Consider the following 25,115-nt stretch of genomic DNA (forward strand, 5'->3'; position numbering starts at 1 on the left):
ATTGTGCCTTGGTGTCATTTTGAAGGAAGTGCTCACATTATTTTAGTTTATTTTAAATAAATTAGACGGGGGGGGGGAGGTGAGCATGCTTTCACATGCATTAAAGCATTTCTCGTCCTCTCCTTCAACGTGCAAGCCCTGGGTGCTCAGAAAGGTCGCCGCGTGTGTGTAATCCATGCAGCATTTACTTGTGACCTGCTGCTGACGCACAACATGGAAGGAGGTTGGCAAGGAGGGAGGGGATGCAATATGCTAATGCTCTAAATGAACTTCTCCTGTTGTTCTTGGCCCCGAGGAAACACTGTGGAAACACATTAGGCAGCTCAACCAACGTTATAACCAACGTCCATTCTGGAGCTTCTCCTCTTCTCTTCCTGCTCACTACAGACATGACAAGACTACCACAGCCTTTCTCTTACACTACCTTTGAACAGTGGTAAGCAAAGGGACCGTGTGGATCAACGTGCTGGAAAGCCTTGTGTGAACAGCTAGCAAGTTGGGAGGCACCGATCTGGGTTACTGTCAGAAACACTGGAAATAATGGCTCTCTCTGTGTGTTTTAAGGCCTTCCCAGTAGAGCACAAAGTTCAGCACCATGGAGAGCACCTCAGTTGCTAAATCAGTTAGCAGGGCTGTCGTGCTCACACTGTCCCCTCAGCCATGATAGCCCACCATTGATGGTGGGAGGCATATTTCTTTTCGTGTGCCTGTTCCCATGTACGCTTAACTTTGGGGTTGAGAGCGGGGAGCCTTTAGCAGCAACAGGATCATGCAGGACATGAGCACTGAGCCCTTTTGCCTCCTTTGCCTTACTTGGCTGTAGCCCACTGTTTCAGTCTCTCACACACACACCAATTCCAGGTTTACCTCTGGAACCTGGACCAACAGAAACAGAGACAGGAACTGGAACAAACAAGGCAACCAGGAAACACAGAGGATGGGTGAAGGTTCAACCCGCTGACCCTCTTTGCTTACACACACACACACACACACACACACACACAACTTTCTTGCAGTGGACATGTGAACAACAGTTCCGTTGCATCTGATTGGGCTCCTGCCGTGTGTGTGTGTGTGTGTGCTGATAGGGTGGAACAGAGGTGGAAAAGTACATGGTGGGGGGTGGCTTCCCAAAATGGCAACCCCTGTGTTAATCTCGCTTTCCTTCACCTTCAATCTATAGCCATTGAAATATGTGTCATGATCTCATTGCACGGTGCTATTTCCTCACTCCAATGCAACAACAGTTAGCGAATGATGTGTCACCTGTTTCCACCACTATTATATGAGGAGCAGGAGACTGAACTCAACCTGGGACAGAGTTGGTCTTCAAATGAGAGGAATATGCACTTGTTTAACAAAATTGAACACCTGGCCAGGAAGTGGGCTTTCAGTGATGCCATTGGGGGAGGCCTTTGGGGCAGAAGTTCAAACCCCCCCCCCCCATTTAGCAAAACAAGCAGGAGGAATACCAAATGCATCAGGGTGGGGCTGACCACAAGTTGAAGTGAAGGAATACATTTTACCATCTAAAGGAGCACCCCACCCTGAGACCATGAAATTCAGAGACTAAAATGATCTTACTGAATCATAGACTGGCCCCTTCCTCTGATGTTCACTTCCATGTGGTAAGATGCTCCTCTGGAAATGCAGGCGATAGCTATCACCCCACTGTCACGGACTCATGCTTGGGTGGGTTTGTGGTGGCAAGATCCACCAGGGCTCTCCCTCTGCCACTGTTACATCATGTAACAGATAGGCTGGTATGGATGGAACTGCTTGCAGCCACCACAGGGATCAGCTTCTGCATGATGAGACATCGCCCTACTAGCTCTTCTAGAAATCATGGCTTTAATTTGGTGAGACCTAGCAGCAAGTTCCTGTCAATAACCCAGAGGCCCTTTTTGACTGGAGAGCAAGAACTTGTTAGTGGCCAGCGATGGACATTTCCATGAATTGCTTTATGGAGCACATGTTGCCAGGGGAATGAGCACTAATGGAGCATGGCGAAGGTGAGGAGGCTGATCCAAGGTGGTCCTTATTGTTCCTAATCATGTCCTAAAGGCTTCCCCCACCCCTCAAGGTAAGTATCACACATGATATTGGTCTTATGTAAGTTGTGCTGCCATAGAACGAGGCTCAGAGAAATTTCCCCGTGAGCAGGTGACAGTAACCGTCGCTGACATCCTGTGACAGGCAGGCAAGCCAAAAATAATTACACAGCGCACAGCCCACCTGTAAGGAATCAGGGTGCCCTACAGCAACCACTGCGCTGAACTTGCACGTGCTCTGAGCTGGTGATTTAAGAGGTAAATGCTGGGGTGAAACATGGGACTGGATTCCACCCTGAGCTACATCGCCCATCTGAGCTACATCCCAATGGCTTTGGGACGGATGCAGAACAGATGGCATTTTGCTTTCCTTCCCACTAGCCTCTCCTCAACATTAGCATTCTCTGCACAATAACTTGTTGGGACTTGCTTACAACAATTGGTCCAGAAATCGATAAACGGACACCACATATTGACAGAGTCATTGGCCACTCAGCTTCCTCCCCTCATTACGAAGCGAGACAGTCCATTTTTCCCTATTTCAGCAGTACGGAAGGTTTTCAGTAGGCACTCCATAATCAAAGGAAGTTTATCTGATTTCCATTTCCTGACCAAGGCAGTTTTAGCAGCAGCTAACAAATAAATGGTTGGTTGGATCATTGGTCTCTAAAGCGACAACAACAGTTCCTGGTCATTCAGGGACAGGAGAATACAACACAGATTATCAGGACCCTGGACCCTGTCCCTCCACATGCTGGTAACTATTAGCTCATAGCCATGGATAGGCAAACTAAGGCCTGGGGGCTGGATCCGGCCCAATCACCTTCTAAATCCGGCCCAAGGACGGTCCAGGAATCAGCATGTTTTTACATGAGTAGAATGTGTCCTTTTATTTAAAATGCATCTCTGGGTTATTTATGGGGCCTGCCCGGTGTTTTGACATGAGTAGAATGTGTGCTTTTATTTTAAATGCACCTCTGGTTTATTTGTGGGGCACAGGAATTCGTTCATTTCCCCCAAAAAAATATAGTCTGGCCCCCCACAAAGTCTGAGGGACTGAGGGCCCCTTGCTGAAAAAGTTTGCTGACCCCTGATAGCCTTTGGCCATAAAAACAGTAGCAACAGGCTTAGGGAAATGGAACTGTAATAGAACTGCTACAGCCTAACTTTGCTTGTATGGTGTATGAGACATTTGGCAACATATTGGGAATTAATATTCACATTACAAGTGGATGAGAGTAACCTGTTTAGAACACAAATACTTCTTCTATTATATAATTTTCCCAAACGTCTAGCCTTAGACTTTTCCTAGAGAGAGAGATGGACCATACAGCCATACAGAATGGGTGGTATCCAGACAAGTAGCACTGCCAGTGCAAGGACTTCTGGCTGCACAGCGCAATGTCCCCTCCCTCTCATCTCCCTGCAAGTCCCACTAAATCTGTTTTGGGGGTTCCCCCAATCCTTTGGAGCAGGTTCAGAAAGGGTGTGGTGGCAAGCAGAGAGGGACAGGAAGCTACTTTGTGCTTCTTTGCTCTGGTGGTTTCACCTGAGATATGGTATTCTTTGCAAGGTATTTTCTGCAAATGCTACCACACCGCAGGTAAGCTGAAGTCCAGGCAGTCATGACGAATTCACTGTATAGTTAACTAAACAATACAATGGTCTACATGGCTACTCAAAGTAGGTCTCTTTGTGTTTCATGGGGTTTGCACCCAGGTAAGTGAGTGCAGGATTATAGCCTTGACTGTCTTGTGAGGAAGGAGCAAAAAGGTTGATGGCAATGGGGCCAGTATCAAGGCAAAACAAACAGATATTAAGTTTCTAAGAGAGCCTAAGTTTATAAGAGAGCGGTATAAAATCAACAATAATTTTAACATGTTATTAATAAAAATAAACATTATTCTGTAACATTTAAAAATCCCGGCAGATCTTAATGGTTTTGCAGTTGGGGCAGAACACTATAAAGTAGGAGCCAGTATTGTTGCTGCTTTAAACTGAGAAGTTAGGGAAAATACTGACTCCTTAGTATTTTACCTATAAAACTAAAATAGATATATATATATATATATATATATATATATATATATATATGTACAACCCTCTTCTTTTCACAGCACCTCACCCACTCCACTGTGGCTACAGGCCTAAAGCAACTCCTTCTGGAGTGCAACTGAAGATAGGGATTATGCATCGGTGAAAAAAAGCAATAACTAGGCTAGACTAAGACTAGTTGAAACCTTAGAACTGTACTAAAATGCAGGGGTGGGGTACCCAGGAAAAAAATACGAAACTGTATAGTGCAATGACACATCACTGTGGTTAAAGGAAGCAAACTTTGATGCTTAGGATACAAGCACTAAGTTCCCTTTTGCACCAGCTTTATTCCTCCTTCTATATCTTCACAATAGCCATGCAAAGTAGGTTAGGTTGAGAGATGTTGCCTGCCTCAATTTAGGAAACGAGCAAAATGCAATGAGAAGCGAGTTCAAAATATTAACTGCACGTGCTCAGAGTACTTTCTTTTTGTTTACTACGACTGTCATGGGCAGTTATATATTTTGCTGATAGGAGTCAGGTTCTTAGTGACTATCCACTGCTATAACCCGAAACATTTATGAATGGTGTACTGCATTCACCCCCAGTCTCCCAAAATAAAGAAAAGGTTTTTTCACCTTGGGTGTTAGGACCACAGCAGATCCTCCACTGATGCTAATGATGGGGACGTTGGTCTGGGACGAGATGAAGTCCAGAATCTGCGCCACGGCTTCTGTGCCAATGTTGTCCTCAAAGACGATCCCGTGAATTTTCGTGCTGGACAGCATGTTGCAGATTTGGGTCAAGAGAGTCCTGGGGTTGGTGTCGTTCACTACTACGGTGACCGGGTGGATCTCCAGAGGCATATCCAGGAAGCTTTGGTGCGTCAGCCGGCTGCGGATGTGGACGGGGTAGGAAGAGCCCCCGAAAACCACGGCCACCGTTACCACTGGTTCCCCGGAGCTTGGCAGCGAGTCATCCATTAGGACAGCTGAACAGCCCAGCACCATGGACAGCACCAGGGTGTTTGTCAGAGCTCTGCCCATGTCCACCATGGATTGCCTGCAACCCAGGACAAAAGAAACATCGGTCGGAAAAGGACAGCGACAAAGGATCCAGAAGGAGAGCTGGAGGGAGGCATTAAAAGATGCTGTTTTGCCAGCAGATCTAAAGTCAACCGCACACAGCTGTTTAGCCACCAACGTGGGCCAGCCACCGAGCGTATGGGAGACAAGGGAGCCAATCCCAGCCTTCCAACAAGCTTGTCTGCACGATGTGCCACTTTTGAACACCTGCTTGCTGTGTGCATGCTTTGCATTTTTAGTTGCACATTTTAAAAAAGAACAATTTAGGGGAAGACCCGTGTGAAGTGGCCCCTGAGCAATAAAGCGACAGGTTGATTTATTCCTCCCACCCATTAATATAGGCACATTTGGTGCCATGCTTTCTTCCCTCCAAACCCAACCGCACCTCCTTCACCCATTCCCTCTGTCAGATCAGCTCTCCAGCTAACCTCCACCCCATCTCTTTATCAGCCTGCCCCCAGCTTTCACTCTCCCTCCTTCCCCAGATCCCACCCCCCAGCCTTGCAGTCAATCCATTCTCACAATCCTTTACCCTTTCTGAACCTATTTCCACCTTTTCTCTTGCCACTAAGCTCCTCTCCAATCACAACCCTGTTCTTCCCAAACATCCACACTCGGGTAAATTTCCTTCCGTCATCCTGGACGCCCTTTCATCCGGGGGGGGGGGTGGAGTGAGGAATCTGTGGCCCTCCAGAACTTAACAAGGCTACAAAGCCCATCACCCCTGGCCACGCTGTCTGGGGCTGATGGGAGATGGACTCCTGCAGCCTCTGCCAAGCCACAAGTTTCCCCATCCCTGCTTTAATCCCAGCCACTTCTACACTTTCCTCAACCCAAATTTCCCTCTGCTGCCACCCAGTGGCCATTTCCCAATGCTTCCTCGTTCTAGCTTTTTCCTAATGGGTCTCTTTGATTTCTTAGCGTCATTCAATCTCTGCTCGTGTATTATATATTTCCTTTTTAAAACATTCACTGCAGTGATCTCCATTTTTATTCTTCTTCTTTGGTATATTTTATAGGGCACATAGGGTTGGCAGGCAAAACATCCCAGGTTCAGTCCCTGGAATCTCCAGGTGAATCTGCCTGAAACCCTAGACAGCTGCTGCCAGCCAGTGCAGTCGGTACTGACTAATGGTCTGGGCTCACTATAAGGCAGCTCCCTATGTTCCTGTTTTGGTTAGAATAATGACTCTTCTAACACACAGGATAGACAGAGGCAAAAAGAAGAAGCAGCAAAAAAACTCCAATGCAAAAGGCTCGAGGCTAAATTGCTTGGCGCTTTGTATAGCTGACAATCAAATATTTAAGAGGGAAGACTCTCCCATTCCATCAGTCATCTGCACTGTAAATCATCACTGTAAATTCAACACTCATTGGCATCCCTGCCAGCAACCGCCAGTCGCACAATGTTCTGGATCTCTCTCCCCCTTCTGCTGCATGAATTGGAAGATCAGCACATCTTACCCTAACAGTGGATACTCTCAAAGCAAGATCTTTGTTAGCACAAGTGGAAGAAAACTGCCCTTCCTCAAGCCAAGTCTATGCTTCATCAAGGGCAATTTAATTGGGTTATGCTTCGCAAATCTGCTTTGGGTAAGGGACTGCTCTGCTTCGGACCATTTCGGATGAGACCTGCTTTGCTTCAGATCTACAGTGAAGGGTGGCTTTGGTTTTCCAAAGCTTCATGTGTCTCTTCATTGACTATAATGAAGAAATCAAGAAATGGCTAAAAAAAAAAATGGGTTTTTTTAAAAACCTTTTTGCCAGAATTGGATTAAACTTACAGGTAGTGTAGCTGCTTCTGAAGGGGTGAAAACCTGCCAAATTTCAGATTGGTGTTCTCCAAAGATTCACAGACATCCCAGTGTTTAATTCCCTGACTTCAGCCAAATGCAACTAGGGTCAGAATGGGATGGAAAGGGGAGGGGGAAAGGAAGTGACTTGCCTAATTGCTAGCACTCAGGCATAAACAAACAACTGCAAGTGTCAAGAGGAATTAGGATGCAAGAATAGGATTGATTTCAAGAAAGCTTTGGTCTGGACTGGAATAAGGTCACACAAGCAAAACACTACCACCAACAATTCAAACTGTTTCAACTTTGCGGCTCCTAGAAGAGTAATCATCCCCTCCAATTGCAACTGGAGAACCCTGGCAAAGTCAAGCCCTAGTTGGAAGCTATAGCTGTCAGTCACAAAATGACACTGACTCACTCACACAAAACCCACTTTCCTTCCTGCCTCCCTAGCATTCTCATTTTATGGGGAGCTTGTGGGAGGTTCAGAAAGATATCCCATTGACCAGAAAAGTGTCCAAACACCCTAAGTGGGTGGGTCTCAAGCTTGGAGAGCTGATCACTTCACTTTGAACCACCCCAAATTATAAGACCTACTTTGCTTTGGAGGAGGTCTGAATACTTGCAGAGCAGCCCACTTCAGGGTGATATTTGGGCTTCATCCAAAGCAGATATACACCCCACATACTATTTATACATTTACCCCTTCCACTCCTCCAGGATGCACCTGAATTTTGAGATGAAGAGGGTGGAACAGTTATGAACTGATCTTTTGATGAGTGGAGAGGGAGCCATAACACAACACTGATCAGCACACATCTCTCTGCGAGTGTGCCCTGTGCATGAGAGAGTGTGGCCAGTCACACACACTTTTGTCCCCTAGCAAGTGGCCCTTGGAGGGTTAGCCAAAAGTGAATGTGGCTCTTAGGCTAAAAACAACAACAACACATTAGCCACCCCGATACAGAAAATACCACCTCGGTGCAGTAAGGACGAACTTTCTGCTCTGGCATCACATAGGTTTTCCCTCCACCCTCTCTCAGTTTCCCTTCTTCTGATTCTCAGTCTAAGAAATTGCTCTCTCACTCCCCCCCCCCCCGAGCCTATACAGTGGTACCTCGGGTTAAGAACTTAATTCTTTCTGGAGGTCCATTCTTAACCTTAAACTGTTCTTAACCTGAAGCACCACTTTAGCTAATGGGGCTCCCATTAGCTGCCACACCACCGGAGCACGATTTCTGTTCTCATCCTGAGGTAAAGTTCTTGACCCGAGTTACTATTTCTGGGTTAGCAGAGTCTGTAACCTGAAGCGTCTGTAACCTGAAGCGTCTGTAACCTGAGGTACCACTGTAAAGTGTAATTCGGTGAAATTCTATGGCACACCGTACTTCCCAGGTGAAAGAAAATTACAGGTGCAGAAATGAAAAATGTTGAGATGGATGTTGGTGCTAATAAAGAATGACTGGGAACAATATGGAGAAGTTAGGGAAAAGGCTTCTCTCAGCTGGGGCAGCTCTCCCTCAAAGCAGAAGGGAGGAAAGGAAAGGGCCACCCGAAACATTTTGCTACCTGAGGTAATGAACAAAAGGCACCCCCCTCCCCTCTTCACATACAGAAGTCATCCAGACTGGCAGTAGAGCCTGACTTCCCCACTAGTGATGATATTATGTCTTCCACAGTACCTGAGGCACAGGGCCAGATTAAGGCCTTCAGAGGCCCTAAACCAGCCTTTCTCAACCTGTGGGTCCCCAGATGTTGTTGAACTACAACTCCCATCACCCCTAGCTAGCAAGGCCAGAGCTCAGGGATGATGGGAGTTGTAGTCCAACAACATCTGGGGACCCACAGGTTGAGAACCTAAGCCCTGAAAAGAGTATGGTGCCTCCTGTGTAATTCAAAATAAAAACAGTACTAAAACATAAAATAAAATTTTCTTCTTTGAAATGACACTAAACTTACACTGCTGAGGCAGCAGACTAGTTTGGGGGCGGGGGGAAGGCAGGCCATGTAGCGTAAATATCAAGTGATGCAACTTTTTTTACCTCATATTATCCAATTTTCTAAAAAATTTGTACACTTGTTGAATGATCATAACTAAAACTAACATTTTACTCTTTTCCCCATCCCGTTTGTGAGTTATGAGGGTTTGAAATTTCCAAAAAAACACAAAAAAACAAGGACCATTTTGGCCTTGCCAGGCTACACAAAAACCTTAAAAGCTCACCCAAAATGGAGATGTGTCAAAACTAAAAACACCAATTTCTTCAAAATGTCATGGGCTTTTTAATATGATACAACTTACTGTAATTTTTAAGTTACAAAATTTAACATTTTAAAGGTAAAGGTAAAGGGACTCCTGACCATTAGGTCCAGTCGTGACCGACTCTGGGGTTACGGCGCTCATCTCGCTTTATTGGCCGAGGGAGCCGGCGCACAGCTTCCGGGTCATGTGGCCAGCATGACTAAGCCACTTCTGGCAAACCAGAGCAGCACACGGAAACGCCGTTTACCTTCCCACCGGAGTGGTACCTATTTATCTACTTGCACTTTGACGTGCTTTCGAACTGCTAGGTTGGCAGAGCAGGGACCGAGCAATGGGAGCTCACCCCCTCGTGGGGATTTGAACCGCCGACCTTCTGATCGGCAAGTCCTAGGCTCTGTGGTTTAACCCACAGCACCACCCGCGTCCCAACATTTTTAAAAACATTTTAAAAAGTGATTAATAAAATGAATATGATTCGCCAAGGCAAAAGAGTTAAAAACGTTGGATCACTTGATATGGAAAGATCCATCTCTGTGGAGAAAAAAATAGAAGGCCTGGAAGGAGCAGCCAAGGGGATGTAATGGCTCCCATCTCTCTGCACCTGCTGTCTGAGGCAGTTACCTCACTTTACCCAACGGTAGGGCTGGGTGGCAAATACCAGTCACATACCAGTAAATTCAGATTGCACAATTACAGTTGATCGGGAGGTCTTTCCCATCTATTTCCCCCCATCTACTTTTCCGATAAGGAAAGTGAGGGGGAAATGCACCGAAAAGTGGGGGATCCACACTTATTTTGACGCAATTCTACCTAAACAAATCAGAACAAAGGCTCATTATATAATGGCTGCCACTGTCTAATCACTCTAAAAACAAATCAGGATGAATGCTTGATAGACAGGTCACCTGGAAGTGCCCAGAGAGAAAATGGTGCCCCACTAGAGTTCTAAAACTGGGTTATAAAGTGCCCCTGCAAATTAAACATTCTCTCTGTTTTCCCCCCTCCAGCCACAAAGGAAATCTGCTCCATGACTCCCCAGTTATTTTGCCTCTATTTCCTGAGCAGTTAATAAAAACCCTCTTCTTCTTTCCTTCCACATTGCCCTTGGTTCCATAGCAGTTCAGTCTCCGAGTGTCCTTGAGCAATTTTTTATTTTTTTAAATGATGTTGGGGAGCAATATTGTCACTCCCCCTGCTGCCCATCCTCCTGGTCTTATGACTCCTGCTGTCCCTTGGCTGTGAGCTGCCGCAACGCAGCCTGTCTTCACCATTTCATTTCTTCTTCTTTTAAAAAAATTATTTCACAGCCTGATAGGCACCTTCAGTTCCATCAACTCAAAGATTAAGTACCAGCGGTAATAATAAAAAATTTAAAACACTTCAAGGGAAAGAAATTAGCTCTAACTACTTCTTTGGATGAGGCAGCAGTTAAAACAGCAGGTCTTGGGAAGGAATGCTACAGGGGAAAAGACACACAGGTTTGGGAGCGGTCCCTAAAGCTAGCCTTGTCCCCACGCCCCAATCCTTAGCACAATCCCACTCAAATTCCATTGGCTTCACTTAGAGCCGGGCTACTCATTTGGATGGCTGCGTGAAACACCTGCCCTTTTGCTAGTGTTTTCCCCTGCAAGTGCGTAAAGCGCAGAAATAAAAGATGCATGCACATGCATCTTTTAAAAGCACCTTTACGAGTGTCTGGGAAACTTGATTAGCATAGCGATGCTTCAACAGGCATGCATATCCATTTCACACCGCCACACGTTCACGCCATAATACATCAATGTTTCTTGCAATAATTGCAAGCCATAGGGCTGCCCATTGGTCAGCATAGGATAGTGAGGGACCCATGGCCCTGCAGATATGGCTGGACTCCCATTGCCCCTGGCAGTTGTGTCATGCTGCCTGGGGCCGATGTGAGTTGGAGGCCAACAACATCTGCAGAGCCACAGGTTCCCCAGCTCTACTGCCAGCAAATGGGGACAAGGCCCCTGTCGCAGCCAGCAGCTTGAAGAGCCCTCTCTGCTCAACTTTCTCAGCTGCCTCAAAAAGGTCCCTTCAGTTCCCTTTTCCAAAATGGCTTTGAGTGACATAGAAATGGCCAAACCAAATGAAACTGCTCTAGCTTGGTGTCCCAGCTCCAATTCAACTGCTTCAACAGACCGCAGAAACCCAAGACGAGCAGTTATGAAATCTAGCTGTGAGCCTTGCACTTTTCTGAAACTGTGTGAGTTACTAAACCATTTAATAAGACTGATCTTCGTGCAGCAGAAGGTTGGGAAGTTTTTAATGTGTGACATTTTGATGTATTTTTAATGCTTGTTTGAAGCCGCCCAGAGTGGCTAGGGAAACCCAGCCAAATGGGTGGGGTACAAATAAATTATTATTATTATTATTATTATTATTATTATTAGGAACCAAGCCTGGGTTACAACCTGAACTAAGGTAAAGTCCAAACAGTGGCACTAACACCATACACATTTTTGGTAAAATAAATTAATAAGGAAGCAAGCTAGCAGGTTCCCAAATGCATGGTTAAGCTAAAGGTGGGTCCCAGGTCTGAAAAGGTTGAGCTCTGCTGCCTCATCCAATTACTACCTTGCCTCTTTGCCAAAGTGGCCTCTTTGCAAACTCATTTGAGAGGACCTACTTCTAAGCACATATGCAGAGCATCAATGTCATACTACCCAAGCTACAAGGACTGAGAGGAATTCTGCTGGCTTCCATCCCACTGAGGGATTTTACCAGAATGTGCTACATTACCTGGGGTTTTTTTTGGTCCTTAGGATGAAATCCTATGTGTAGCTCAGACAGGTGTTCTCAACATACAGCCCACAGAATGGGGAAACTTGAAAAACTTCTTTTTAACCTCCCTGCTCTCCACACAAGATCCAACAGGTGAGGCGTCAACTCCCTCATTTGGCTGTTCTCAGCTTCTGCCATTGTGATTTAACTCAGCTGTGAGAAAAACTGGGTGGTTTTCAACTAGGTTTTACTCCTAATGGACCTAATGGACTCCTAATAAACATGACAAAGTAGTCATGTTTATGAATTTTAATGGGTCTGTTCTAAATATTAAAAAAAGTTAGCTGAATACCGCCCTCACACACATTACAACCATTTCATTCCTGGCTATTTAGGTTTTATTCATTATATTTACACATATCTATAATGACCCATCTTTCTAAACATTTTATAAATTCAAAGCAAATCACAAAAATTATTAAGAACGTAGTACATCATACCATTTTAAAACTCTAATAAGAGTGATTACCATAGATTTTTACTTTGAATGGAGTTTGTATCCAGCCATTAAACATTGTTCTTCCATCCATCTTTATAAGTTTTGGGAGGCTACCAAACCATATTCCTCATCCTAATTTCCCACAACCACTCTCAAAGCCATCCAAGTTGATTAGGTATGTCATTCCCCCCCCACCACCACCGTGGAAGCTTTCTGTATCTTCAAAAGTGACATAGTAGGAAGAAAATCAGCAGGTGAACCTTCCCCCCATCAAGATACAGGAAACCTCTCAGGAAAATATTGCCAACAGACGTACATAAACACACACTACATTGCAGTGTGTGTTGTAGACATATGTAATACACACACCCCCATCCCTGAGATGCAGAATTTTATTTATTTTATTGGCTCTGGTTCTTGTGTCTTTTACAACAGACTTGCATGCAGAAATTTAAGCAAGCAAAACCTGTCCCAAACAATTCCTCTCTGTGCCAGGAAAACCTCATGGGCTGAATTTCTACATGCAAGGTTACAGTTTAAAGGCACAGAAGCAGCAGCAGGAGGAGGAGGAGGAGGAAGAGGGCCAGTGAGCAAGTTGGCAGGCCCAACGTTCACTGAACAAAATTCCATTCCACCCCAATGCTAACACCAGCTTGATGCCCCAAGTGCAAATGTTAGCATTTGGAAAAGGAAATGCAAAAATTTAATGGCAAAAACTTGGCCAATGATAACCAAAGCATTAACGGGGTTGGAAGAGGGCGGGAATCAGTTTTGCCCTGGGCTCCTGCTCTCTTGCCGTCACTAATCCTGGTTTCCTCTCCATCCCTCTTCCTCTCTTTTTGCTGCAAGATGTCAGCTGCCAGCAGGAGTCTTGGAAGCACCAACTGTAATTAAAAACTGGATTTCCAAATACGGCGCTGCTTTGTGGGGAGAACATCCCTTGCTGGGCGGACCTTTGCCTGCTGGGCTCCATTTAGACAGATGCAAGCACTTAGCTGAAAAAGCAACTGGAGGAAACAGGGCACTGGCAGGGCCCAGGGTATTTGCACTCCTGGCGCCTCCCAACACAATCCTCAGCACCTGCCCACCATGCCCAATTTCTATTCCGAAGATGGATACTAGCAGGTCATGCACACACTCTCAGAAGATCATTCTCTGGAACTAGGCTGGGCTCAAACCATATTCTAGCAGGGGTGCTTTTGAATCTGGCGTATTATAAACTGCCCAGCCATTCCCTGCATTAGTGAAGCCAAACATATTGTCATCTGCATTGTACTCTTCATGTACTGTGCACTATCCCCTTAACTTTTGCACTGTTTTCTTAAGTGCCCAGACCCCAGACTTCATCTGTCTTAAATGAAACACTGCTGCAGGCCTGCATTAAGACCCCTGCCAGGGGAACTGTGTAAACTACCATATTTTTCGCCCTATAGGGCGCACCAGCCCATAGGGCGCACCTAGTTTTGGGGAGGGGGGGAAATAAAGGAAAAAAATCCCCCCCCCCCAGGTGCGGGGCTGGGGCGGGGGAAGCCCGAGCTTCCCCCGACCCCAGCCCCCAGAACAGGCTGCTATCCGCAAGCCTTGGGAGCCCGGCGGGAACTCCCGTGAGCTCCCCAGGCTTGCGGATATCTGCCTGAAGCCCGGGCCGCGCTGCTCAGCGCGCCCTGGGCTTTGGGATGCAGGCTGCTATCCGCAAGCCTAGGGAGCCCAGCGGGAACTCCCGCGGGCTCCCAAGGCTTGCGGAAAGCTTCCTGAAGCCTGGAGAGCGAGAGGGGTCGGTGCGCACCGACCCCTCTCACTCTCCAGTCTTCAGCGAAAGCCTGCATTTGCCCCATAGGACGCACACACATTTCCCCTTCATTTTTGGAGAGGAAAAAGTGCGTCCTATAGGGCGAAAAATACAGTAATTGATGGATCAACCCATCAACCTCTGATGGATGATTTAGAAGGATTGGGTCCAGCATCACTTTCCCTATGCATGTGTGCCAGTATCCATATTCAGCAGAGTTACATCTCAACGCAACTCCTTCCTTGGGGTTGAAGGTACACACAGTAGGCAATAAACACTCATGGATGCCATAAAGATTCAGTCAAGTGTAGAAGTTTACTTGACAGGTATAAAAGCGTATTGGTAGCAAATATATATATACAATCATTCACCAGTACCATGGTAAAGGCGTACTTAAAGAGTCCAACAAGAGTCCAAGACACTCTCTCTCTACTTCTCTCCCCACAAAGCACAAGCAAGAGACTTACAACAAGCTACAAATTACAGTGGTACCTCAGGTTAAGTACTTAATTCATTCTGGAGGTCCGTTCTTAACCTTAAACTGTTCTTAACCTGAAGCACCACTTTAGCTAATGGGGCCTCCTGCTGCTGCTGCGCCGCCGGAGAACGATTTCTGTTCTCATCCTGAAGCAAAGTTCTTAACCCGAGGTAATATTTCTGGGTTAGCGGAGTCTGTAACCTGAAGCGTATGTAACCTGAAGCGTATGTAACCCGAGGTACCACTGTACATAGAACCGTTGTTATCAGTACTTCCTGTCACACTGCGCATGTCCAAAGAACAGCTCCCTCAGAAAATGTTCTTGCATAGGAAAAAAACAATCTCAGTCTTCTGATGATTCCTGAAACAACTTCTCTGTTTCTGGAACAATTGATTCTCACGTTGATTTTACCCCATGAGATATACTGCCACAGGGGCTAGATTAAATCGACCAGCGGGCAGGATTAGGCCCCCAAAATGGACTTTGGACATGCCTGCTTTAGGGGATGCAAACCATACCACTTTTAATTCTTCTATTATTTAAGTACAGAGCTGTGGCACATGGAGTAATTCAATCAAAGTGCAGAATACACCGTCGGTGATTCATCCTATGAATGAAATCTGTCTTGCACAGAGTCAAACCACTCAGTATTGCAGGTAGCTAACCTAAGTATTGGGGTAGCTAACCTGTGGGCTCTCCAGGTGTGGCAGGACTAAGCATCTCCCATCAGCCCAGCCGGCATAGCCAATAGTCAGGAATGCCAGCAAAATCGGGAGGGTAAGATGCCCACCAGCCCTGCGATATTGTCTACTCTGCAAGGTCTCAGGCAAAGGTCTTTCTCAACATTGCAATCTGAGATCTTTGGGGATGCCAGGAATGATGGGAAACCCAGATAATTCTGTGTTCTTTCACCAAATGGCACCTCCAAGTATTCATGTTAAAATTCCTATTTTCAATTATAATTGAAGGAGAAATTGCTTTGCGACAATTAAAAGAAAAAAATCTGGGTAAACGCTTTTCACAGTACATTTGCTTCATATTGCGGGGCAGATCTCCTAAAATGTGAGCAACTGCTAAAAATGATGAATGGGGTGATATAACCCAACTTCACATCTGTAATGGTGTGCATAAAAAGTGCTCTCTGCCCCACCCCAAGTGTTCTTTCGACTATTAATACCAACTGCAATGATTGTACTGGAGATAATTACCTCTGATGCTGTTCCAGCAGAGGTGATTAAGAGAGTCTGCTTATGGCATTTCCTTCCAGTACGAAGGAACTCACAGCACATTCCCTATGCATGTCCAAAGTATGCGTCATTGAGTTTCATGGGACTTGCTCTTAGTTAAGTTTGTATAGCCTTCAAGCCTGTCGATTCTGTCCCTTTCTGCATGGATGGGGCTGCTATATAAGCACTATAGAAAATGTTCACTATTCATATATTTGGGACGGGGGCAGAGAACGGGATAATCTCAGGTCTGCTGAACCGGGCTGCTTCTTAGAGGAAGAGCAGGATGCAACATGGTAGAAAAGTAGAAGCCCTTTTCAAATAACAACCGAGGAAGAAGGAACGTGCGGAAGTAGGAGAGTAAGATTCATGTCCATGGTAGGGTTGCCATATGTCCTCTTTTTCCAGGACATGTCCTCTTTTTCATGGGTAGTGTCATCCTAGCGATCCATAGTTAAGTCAGCAAATGTCTCCTCTTTTTTGCTCTTCAAAATACGGCAACGCTAGATGGGGTCCCATCCCTTAATTCAAACCTGTGCACTAAACAAAATTATCTGGTTCTGTGCACAATGCATGCGCAGTAAATCCTTTTCTTTTACATGCACAGTAAGTTCTATGCACAGAGCATGAATTAATGCATTTAAGTTGGGTGTGTGTGGCGAGTGAATGAGTGCAATATCAGATTTCCCTCCTGCACGCTGTCTTTCTCTGTTGTTTTCTAGAGAGGAATACATCACACACACAAAATACTATGTCACCCACTCTACTAGAAAATTCTTCTGGACAAGTCCCATAGAAATGACTTTCGATGAGGTTTGCACAGCACCACCTTATGGTCCTGGATGGGCCCAATCTGTCTATCTCCCCACACGGCCACCATTAGCAATTCCGGAAATCATCTGCCTGAGGCAGCCGCCTCGCCTCGCCTCATGGCAGGGCCTCCTTTGGTAAGTAACAAAGCCAATAAATCCATCACAATGCGACTGGCGTTATAACTCTTCTCAAAACATGTTCATCCATATGCAGCCTGGAGAGCAGGGATTAATGATGACAATCACATGGCTGCCTATCTCCACGGAAAGGTATCATCCTCAGCGTATCCCAGGGGGCACAAATCAGGAAAGCACTCTGTGCTGTTGCAAATTATAGCAATGCAGCCATTCCATGTTACTTTGAAGAGAGGAAGAGACCAAATATATATTATGGATGGGGGACTTCTGATGAGCAGACTAAACAATGGGGGGGGGGGAGGAATAACACCAATGCAAGTGGGTCAATCCTAACGTGGGAATGCACTAGAGACTCCCTGAAGTTCTCTAGGGATTTGATATCTGATCCCCTGTCCCATACACACACCATAGAAAACATTCAGGTGTGTCAATTAAAGGGTTGGCTGTGTTTGGCCTAAGATTTGTAGGGTGCTTTGCATACTCAAGATTTGCACCTCTGCTGAAATGTGAGGATCATCTCTGGCTTAAATGTGGCATGTTTAAACACTGGTTTAGAGCAGTGTGCAACGAACACAATGAGAGGAAGGAGGATTGCAAACACAAACACACACACATACACTCCCAGCCGCATGCATTCATCAGCTCTGTATGCACAGAGTCTACATCTCCGCAAGTTATATACACAAGGAGGTGCAATCAGGGTGCTTGGTTGGTGCTTAAGTCTCCAAGTCATGCAATCCTGCATGCATATAGGCTCCATGTACATATAATGGATGAATGTGCGAAAGTTGGGAAGGAGGAAATGAGGGGAGGGCAAACCTGTCCGCCGTACCCCGGTGCATTCTGTTTATCATATGCGTGTTCAAAACATGACAGCAGGGCCGTCTCACCCACAGGCACTAAGGGTGTGGGGCACCCGGGCGCCGGGCTCTCAGGGGTGCCAGCCCGAGAGTCCGGGGCCCGAGACTCCGAGGAAGAGCCTGCCCATCGGTCAGAGCGCCACAGTGGGCTCTTCTGCTGCGGGAAGCTCTGTGCCATGAGTTCGGGGGCGACTGAGCGAGCGAGACGCCGAGGCAGGCGGTCGGCTGGCTCCGCCCTCCTGCATGCCTGGGACTGGGCAACCGGGGAGGTGCGTGCCAGGTGGATCTTTGCACCCCTGGCTCATTAGGGATGATGGGAGTTTTAGCCCAACCTCTGGAGGGCAACAGGTTAGTTATCCTTGCTGTAGACTTTGTATCTAATATAACCAGTGCTTTTTTTTCTAGAAAAATAGGTGCCGATACTCACCATGAAGTTGTTACAGTAAGTGCAAGGTTTGAAGATCTGCTCTTGGAGCCTATATCTGGAATCTTTCAAAGAGCATTTGTTTTTGTTACTTGTATACTTCATAACAATGAAAAAGGGTGATGAGAACCATTATGGGCCGCTAAGAGATTTCTACTTCAAACCTGCAAGGCTAAATGCCTGCTATCAGAAGACCTCAATGCCCTTGCTGCATTTCAAACCACTTTTTATAAAGGCTAACTTCACTTGGATACATATCTGAGCATTTGGATGACATAGATCGAGCTTTATGTGTAAACTAAGACGGATGAACTGATGGTTATTGCATTGCGAATGTGAGCTGATGGGCTTTTCTTTCTTTTCCGCACTTCCTCCTTTCCTTTCACTCTTTTTGGCTTTAATAAATTGCGACGAAAATCAATTAGAATACTTCGTGACAAGAGACATGGATATTCCTGAGGAATTATCACATGCAGGCTGAAGACCAGAAGTGTCTGCCCCCAAGCTCCTTCTCCCTAAATGGTGTCCTCAGTCTGGCTGCTGTTAAATGTCCAAGGTAAAGCAAAGAGATGGACAACCCTAATGTAAGGCCAACTTCGCCTCTTTTGTTCCCTCCCCTCATTATGATTTTTTAGGAACCAGCCAGGCAAATAGAAAATAAGAGACCTTTAAGCATTTCAGGTAGGCCTCCCCCACCTTCATACTTGACACCAAGGAAGGGCCATAACTCGGTGGTAGACCACATGTGTTGGATGCAGAAGACAGCCAGTTCAGTTGCTGGTATCTCTAGTTAGGAGGATTAGGGGAGATAGCAGGTAGGCCTCATTGTCTGAGATCCTAAGAGAGGTCCCGTAGGTCAGATGAGACAAGATTGGGCCAGATGGCCAAAGAGTCTTCAACCTGAGATAAGGCTGCTTCCTAAAAGGAAAACAACATGGATGGCCTAGCATTGAGGATAGGCTTTTAAAAAGAAGGTATTTCAAGGTGGGAGATTAGGCAGAAGACGGTGAGGATCCCAGGTGAGAGCTGGGAGGGTCCACCCTCATGACATAGAATAAAAGTTAAAATGTATTGTTGACAGAGGGCTCTGTATTCTTTTTAACGTCACCCCCCCCTCTCCTTTCTATTCTTTTCTCTTTACTTCTGCTCTTTCATTCCCCACCCCCACCCCTTTAGATTAGTTTGAATTTTCCTGTATTTTACGCAGAAAACCTTTAATGAAAATTTGATAATAAAAGGCTCAGTACTCAAGTATTCATCAAGTATGCATTTTTTGCACAGGAAAAAAAAGAAAGAAAAGAGGATAGGCTTTTAAGGCCTAAGTGGGGAACCCAAAGGAGAAAACAGCCAGGACAATTCAGTAGTACATCAAGGTCCTTATTAATTCACTAGGAACAGGAATTAGAATTACAGTAAACTGTAGCCTGTTTGATGTGCCACCCTCCTTCACACCCTTTCAGATGCAGAGTGAGGCCGCTGAGGGCTTTGGTGGCAATAGCAGCTGCCTCCTCCCCAGCTATTCCTTCTGAACCACCAGACATTCCCCTCTGTTACAGGACTAAGCCACGTAAGGTGGCTGCCCTGTTCACCATGTTAACTTGCTGCCCTCAGGTGTGGCAAAGGATGCTGTCTCAACACGGACATTGAATTAAGAGTTAACCGTCCATCTGGTTGGCCTTTGTACAACGAATGGAGGAGGGGGAGCTCCATCTTGTCCTTCGCGACTCAGGCGGCAAAATGTTTTGGGCTAGCCCTGATGGCCTAGGCTTGTGCACCAAACAGCTACAGGCGGTTCCTACCCTTGGCGAGGGTTGTAGGGCTTCCAGCCGCAGCTACCCTTGTGTACATAATCCCTTGTTATTAGAAGCATTGAGAGTCCCATGGACTGCAAGAAGATCAAACCTCTCCATTCTTAAGGAAATCAGCCCTGAGTGCTCACTGGAAGGACAGATCCTGAAGCTGAGACTCCAATACTTTGGCCACCTCATGAGAAGAGAAGACTCCCTGGAAAAGACCCTGATGTTGGGAAAGATGGAGGGCACAAGGAGAAGGGGGCGACAGAGGACGAGATGGTTGGATAGTGTTCTCGAAGCTACCAACTTGAGTTTGACCAAACTGCGGGAGGCAGTGGAAGACAGGAGGGACTGGCGTGCTCTGGTCCATGGGGTCACGAAGAGTCGGACATGACTAAACAACAACAAATTAGAAGCATCTGACTTAAGAAAAGGGAGGATCCAGATTCTGTGAACAGAGACCTCCCATTCTGCCAGCCGGAAATGTGATGCGTATCAGTGCTATTACAATGCAGGCTTCATATTTCTTGCCACATTGCATGAGCATAAGACATGTCGGTCCTCAGCACATATGGGGCAAAAGGGGGCCTGCCACGGGGACGTATAGGAGTTGTATTGGGGTCGCAGAAGCAAGGGGCAGTGAAATATTTGGCTCTCAGCAAGGAGAAAAGGTGGGACCTAAATGATGCTACTATCCTGGGCCAGTTTCTCAAGCGTCTTAAGCTAGGAGGTAGTTCCTAGGTCCTAGTGCCTGCCCGATCCTCCTCAACCTCAGCATGGGGAAATGGAGAAGGCATTGAAGCCAATACAAACAGACACCTGATACCTTCTCAGAGCTGACATTCGCGGTTATTGTGACTGCATCAAATTTGTGAAGGCATCGTAACATGACATACTCAAGTTTACACACTCCAGCCTCCCTGCCTGGGCTGGGCCAGGCTGGTAGGAAAGGCTCTTCTATTCATTGCTGTGAATTTCCAAGTATTTTTAGCCCTGTGATCAATAATTCATGGTGATTATGGCATCAACTACCTGAGACCAGTTTAAAAAAACACCCCAAAAAAGAGGCCCAGAGTCTCTTAAATCCAAGATTCGCCCATTTTAATTTCACTTCAAGGACATTTAAACACACTGTAGGCAGCACTTTCTCCCCATAGAGGCTAATAGGTTTCTTCTGTATCAGATTTGATGCACCACTAACACTACAGAAACTCCTGCATCATGCTTCAGCTGCTTTGTGGCTCCATCTTCAGCTTCAAGGCTACCTCTGTCTAGTGAGAAGAGTTATGCACACCAGAACCGGCCTGCTTGATACCAGGACTTAATCTTTAACAGAAGAAGAGCCAACGTTCAAGTATCACAGAAGCAGGGACAGACTTTGGTCTTTCGTGGTTTTCTCCCGATTGAAGTGCAGAGTGTTTGAGGTCTGGGACATTCGCAGGGAAACCAAAATGCTTGTTTACAAAGCTATTGTACTACCAACCTTACTGTATGCTTGTGAAACATGGACCACTTATAAACGCCATCTCCAACTCCTTGAAAGATTCTATCAACGGTGTCTCTGAAAAATTTTAAACATCACTTGGGAAGACAAGCAAACTAATACCATTGTACTAGAAGAAGCAAAGATCACCAGTGTTGAAGCAATGATTCTTCAACATCAACTTCGTTGGACTGGTCATGTTGTGTGGATGCCTGATTATTGTCTTCCAAAGCAACTACTCTATTCTAAATTTAAAAATGGGAAGCCTAATGCTGGTGTTCAACAAAAGAGGTTTAAAGACTGTTTCAAGGGAAATTTTTAAAATATGTAGTATAAACACCAACAACTGGGAAACGCTTGCCTGCAAGCGCTCCAACTGGAGAACAGCCTTTACCAAAGGTGTCATGGGCTTTGAAGACACTCAGGACGCAACTCAGGAAGTAAGGGAGAAATGTGCTAAGAGGGAGGCATGCTTGGCAAATCCACACCGTGATCAACTCCTGCCAGGAAACCAATGTCCCCACTGTGGAAGAATGTGTGGATCCAGAATTGGCCTCCACAGTCCCTTACGACTCATTGTTAAAACCATGTTTATGGAAGACAATCTTACTCGACTATGAGTCATGACCAAAGAAGAAGAAGAAGAATAGGGCTGCCTCTGAAGATGGTTCAGAAACTTCAGCTAGTGCAGAATTCAGCAGCCAGGTTGCTCACCAGAGCAAGGTGGTTTGAGCATATTAATGTTAGACAGTGAAAAGGAGGTTGGAAACTCCATGGTTCCTTCATAACATCAAGTTCGCTACCCAATGCTAAGATGAAGATCCAGAGCCAGAGAGATAGATTGAAAACCAGAAATGAACAACAAAAGTAATGTTATGATCCCCTGAACATATCATACATGAAATGTCATTTGAGCTATGGGGGTGGGCGGGTGTTTGTGTGTGTGTGCATACACCACAAGTGTCCCGAAAAACAGGAACATCCCATTTCCCCCTGCAAGAGTACAGTGGCCATTTTAAGTGCACAATTTCATGCTGAGAACTCGCCCTAAAAAAAGTTGGTTTTGGGGGGGCTGCGATATTGCAGTGTGCCCAAAAATGAAAATGGATTCCTTACGTCCTAATGGTGGCCAAGAGGCAGATACAGATGAATTAGAAGCATAAAGATACAATTCCCCTTAATCAATGACTTGACAACATGACAATATTGGCAACATATGAATGGGCAGCTTATAGATGCAGACTCTCTTTGGATAAATACAATGATATTTGGAATGAGTTTACACAGAATATATTTGGTTATCAATAACTATGTGTGTATTAGGATAAAAAGATTATAAACATCTATATACTAATGTATGGAAATGTAACAGAGTATCCCCCCCCTTTTTTTTTTATCATTCTCACTCACTTTTGTCTTTCTTTTTTTGGTCACTCTACCTTTTTATAAATCGAATTCTTCAAATAAAATACTAATAATAAATGACTGGTTCATACAGACCAAAAAGGGTCGCCCTTGTGAAATTCGCTAAAGGTGCACTGTAACTCTTTGACCTTGCTCTAAGGTACAGCGCACCCTGGTTCCTATCCAGCAAAGCACTTACGCATGTGCTTAAACTAAGCACAGACTTCAATGGGATTATTCACAAGCATAATGTTAATAATCATACTTGAGTGCTTTGCTGGGCTGGGGCCAGATTGTTCACCTCTTTCCTCATCTCACTGTCCCCTGTATCTCACAGCAGCCCCTTAACCTGCAAAAAATAAAACACAAAAGAGGCGACTTCTTAAGGGCAAATGCAAAGATCAATTCACCTAGCTCTAAAATACACACTATTCCAGGGCTAAACAGTAGCATCTCCTTAAGTGCCAAGTTGCAACACACACACACACACACACACACACACAAAACAGCCAAGGACAGGATAAAGAGAACGAGGATGCCATCTCCATTTCTAAATACAGAATTAAATTGAGGTCAGTACATTGCTGGGACTTTGGAAATCCAGCCAGAAGAACCCTTCAGCTCTGCTTGCAGAGCACCAGAGTGCCATGATTGACAACAAGTGGTCAGAACCTGGGGAAAGGGCACCTCCGAGACAAGGGTTGATGCCTTGTTTTCTGATTCAAGAGCACTGGCTCTACAATGCACTGGGATGCAATTCACACCCAGTTGGAACACCTTGAGCTTGCAACGCAATGTCACAGGCACTCCGAATCTCAATAGCACCCATTGTCTTATTCAAAGGGGACACCCCTGATCTGTGAAAGTGCCTTCCCCAATTCTCCCCCTCAGGAGCATTATGAAAAGCAAAGCTTGCGGAGACATCCTTCACGAGCCTGCGGGCAACATCTACATTACATACAGAGATTGACTTTATATTAGCTGAACTGCCCATTCATAGCTGAACTGTGATAGCTGCCTCCTCCCAAAGAATCCTGGGATTCACAGTGTGCAAAAATTCCATTAGAAGTTCTAAATACCCACCTACAGAACACTACCAGCCCCAATATTCCACAGGGAGAGGAATTACTGCTTAACCAGTATATATATCTTCTGTTCTGTAGACTAGGGGTAGGCAGAAGGGAGATCATGATCTAGTGGTAGATCCCTGGGTAATTTGAGGTAGATCAGCTAGGATTTCTGATTCACATATGTTTAGCAGTGGCAACAATGAAGTGACTTCCCCTGAAATTAAGAAAGCTGGCAAGGGGAGAGTAACCTGGTTTGTGTAGCAGGACTTTGAGCTTGTTGTGTGTTTGTTTTTGGAACTCCAAACAAACTGATGGCTCTGAATTCTTCAGTTCTGATGGTGCTGGGCTCAAGGGGAATTCAATCACATTGCAGAAAATCCAGACAAGCACACTCAAAGTTGATTTGCTGCTCTTGCGTAACAAACCCCACTGTCCTAAACTGGCTTTTTGGCAATAAAGAAAGTGATGGGGAAATGCACTGGAAAGTGTGGTAATAACACTTGCTTGACACAATGTTCTCTTGACACCCAGACATTCTGAAGGACATCCAGAATTTGTGAATATGAAAAGTTTGAAGTGTTGTAGCAACAACACTTATAAGGAGCTCATGGACAACATAGACTATGGAATAATAAATAAGTTCAGATAAGTGAGAAGCAGATAATGGAGATCACAACATTCACCTGGTCTAATAAACCCCTGGAAAAGTTCTCTGTTGGGCCAGTTCAGGGGAGGTCCTGAAGTTCTGACAACACTCCACGGTTTAAGGACATCCCAAGCAAAAGCAGGCAAACTTTGTCCATCACTTGCAGTAGGTTTAATGTTTTAGATGGCGGGTACGTTTCTGCCTAGATTGCATTTAATTTGATTTTAATAATGTATGCACCCTGTCCTGGGACCATTTGGTGATGGGCAGGTTTATAAATCTCATAAAAAACAAACTCTAGTGCTGAGCGCCATCAGCTATGCAGCCCAAATGGGACTGCCGAGAAACAGAAGAGAGGTGTCGGCATGTCTGGGATAAGCCTCGGGGTTTGGAGAAATATGAAATACATTTAGGGGAAAGCAGTAGCAGCTTGTGTGGCTGCACTGTGGAGCCTCCCTCCCGACACAGTCATCATCAATGAAGCTGACCTAGATGGAGATGGGCAGGGTGGCTGCAAGGTC

General features: G+C 45.6%; 1 protein-coding gene across 2 annotated transcripts in view; it reads right to left on the reverse strand.

Annotated features, from left to right (window-relative positions):
• GRIN2C (glutamate ionotropic receptor NMDA type subunit 2C) overlaps nt 1–25,115 on the reverse strand; it is a 96,041-nt gene that overhangs the window by 57,576 nt on the left and 13,350 nt on the right. For both annotated transcript variants that reach the window (XM_079967369.1, XM_079967368.1), the window contains exon 2: nt 4,727–5,150. In XM_079967369.1, coding sequence (XP_079823495.1) covers nt 4,727–5,143 — 417 coding nt within the window. In that variant the 5' untranslated portion in view covers nt 5,144–5,150. The remainder of the gene's footprint in view (nt 1–4,726; nt 5,151–25,115) is intronic.

Source organism: Podarcis cretensis (genome assembly GCF_951804945.1).
Source record: "Podarcis cretensis genome assembly, chromosome: 2".
NCBI classification, from domain to species: domain Eukaryota; kingdom Metazoa; phylum Chordata; class Lepidosauria; order Squamata; family Lacertidae; genus Podarcis; species Podarcis cretensis.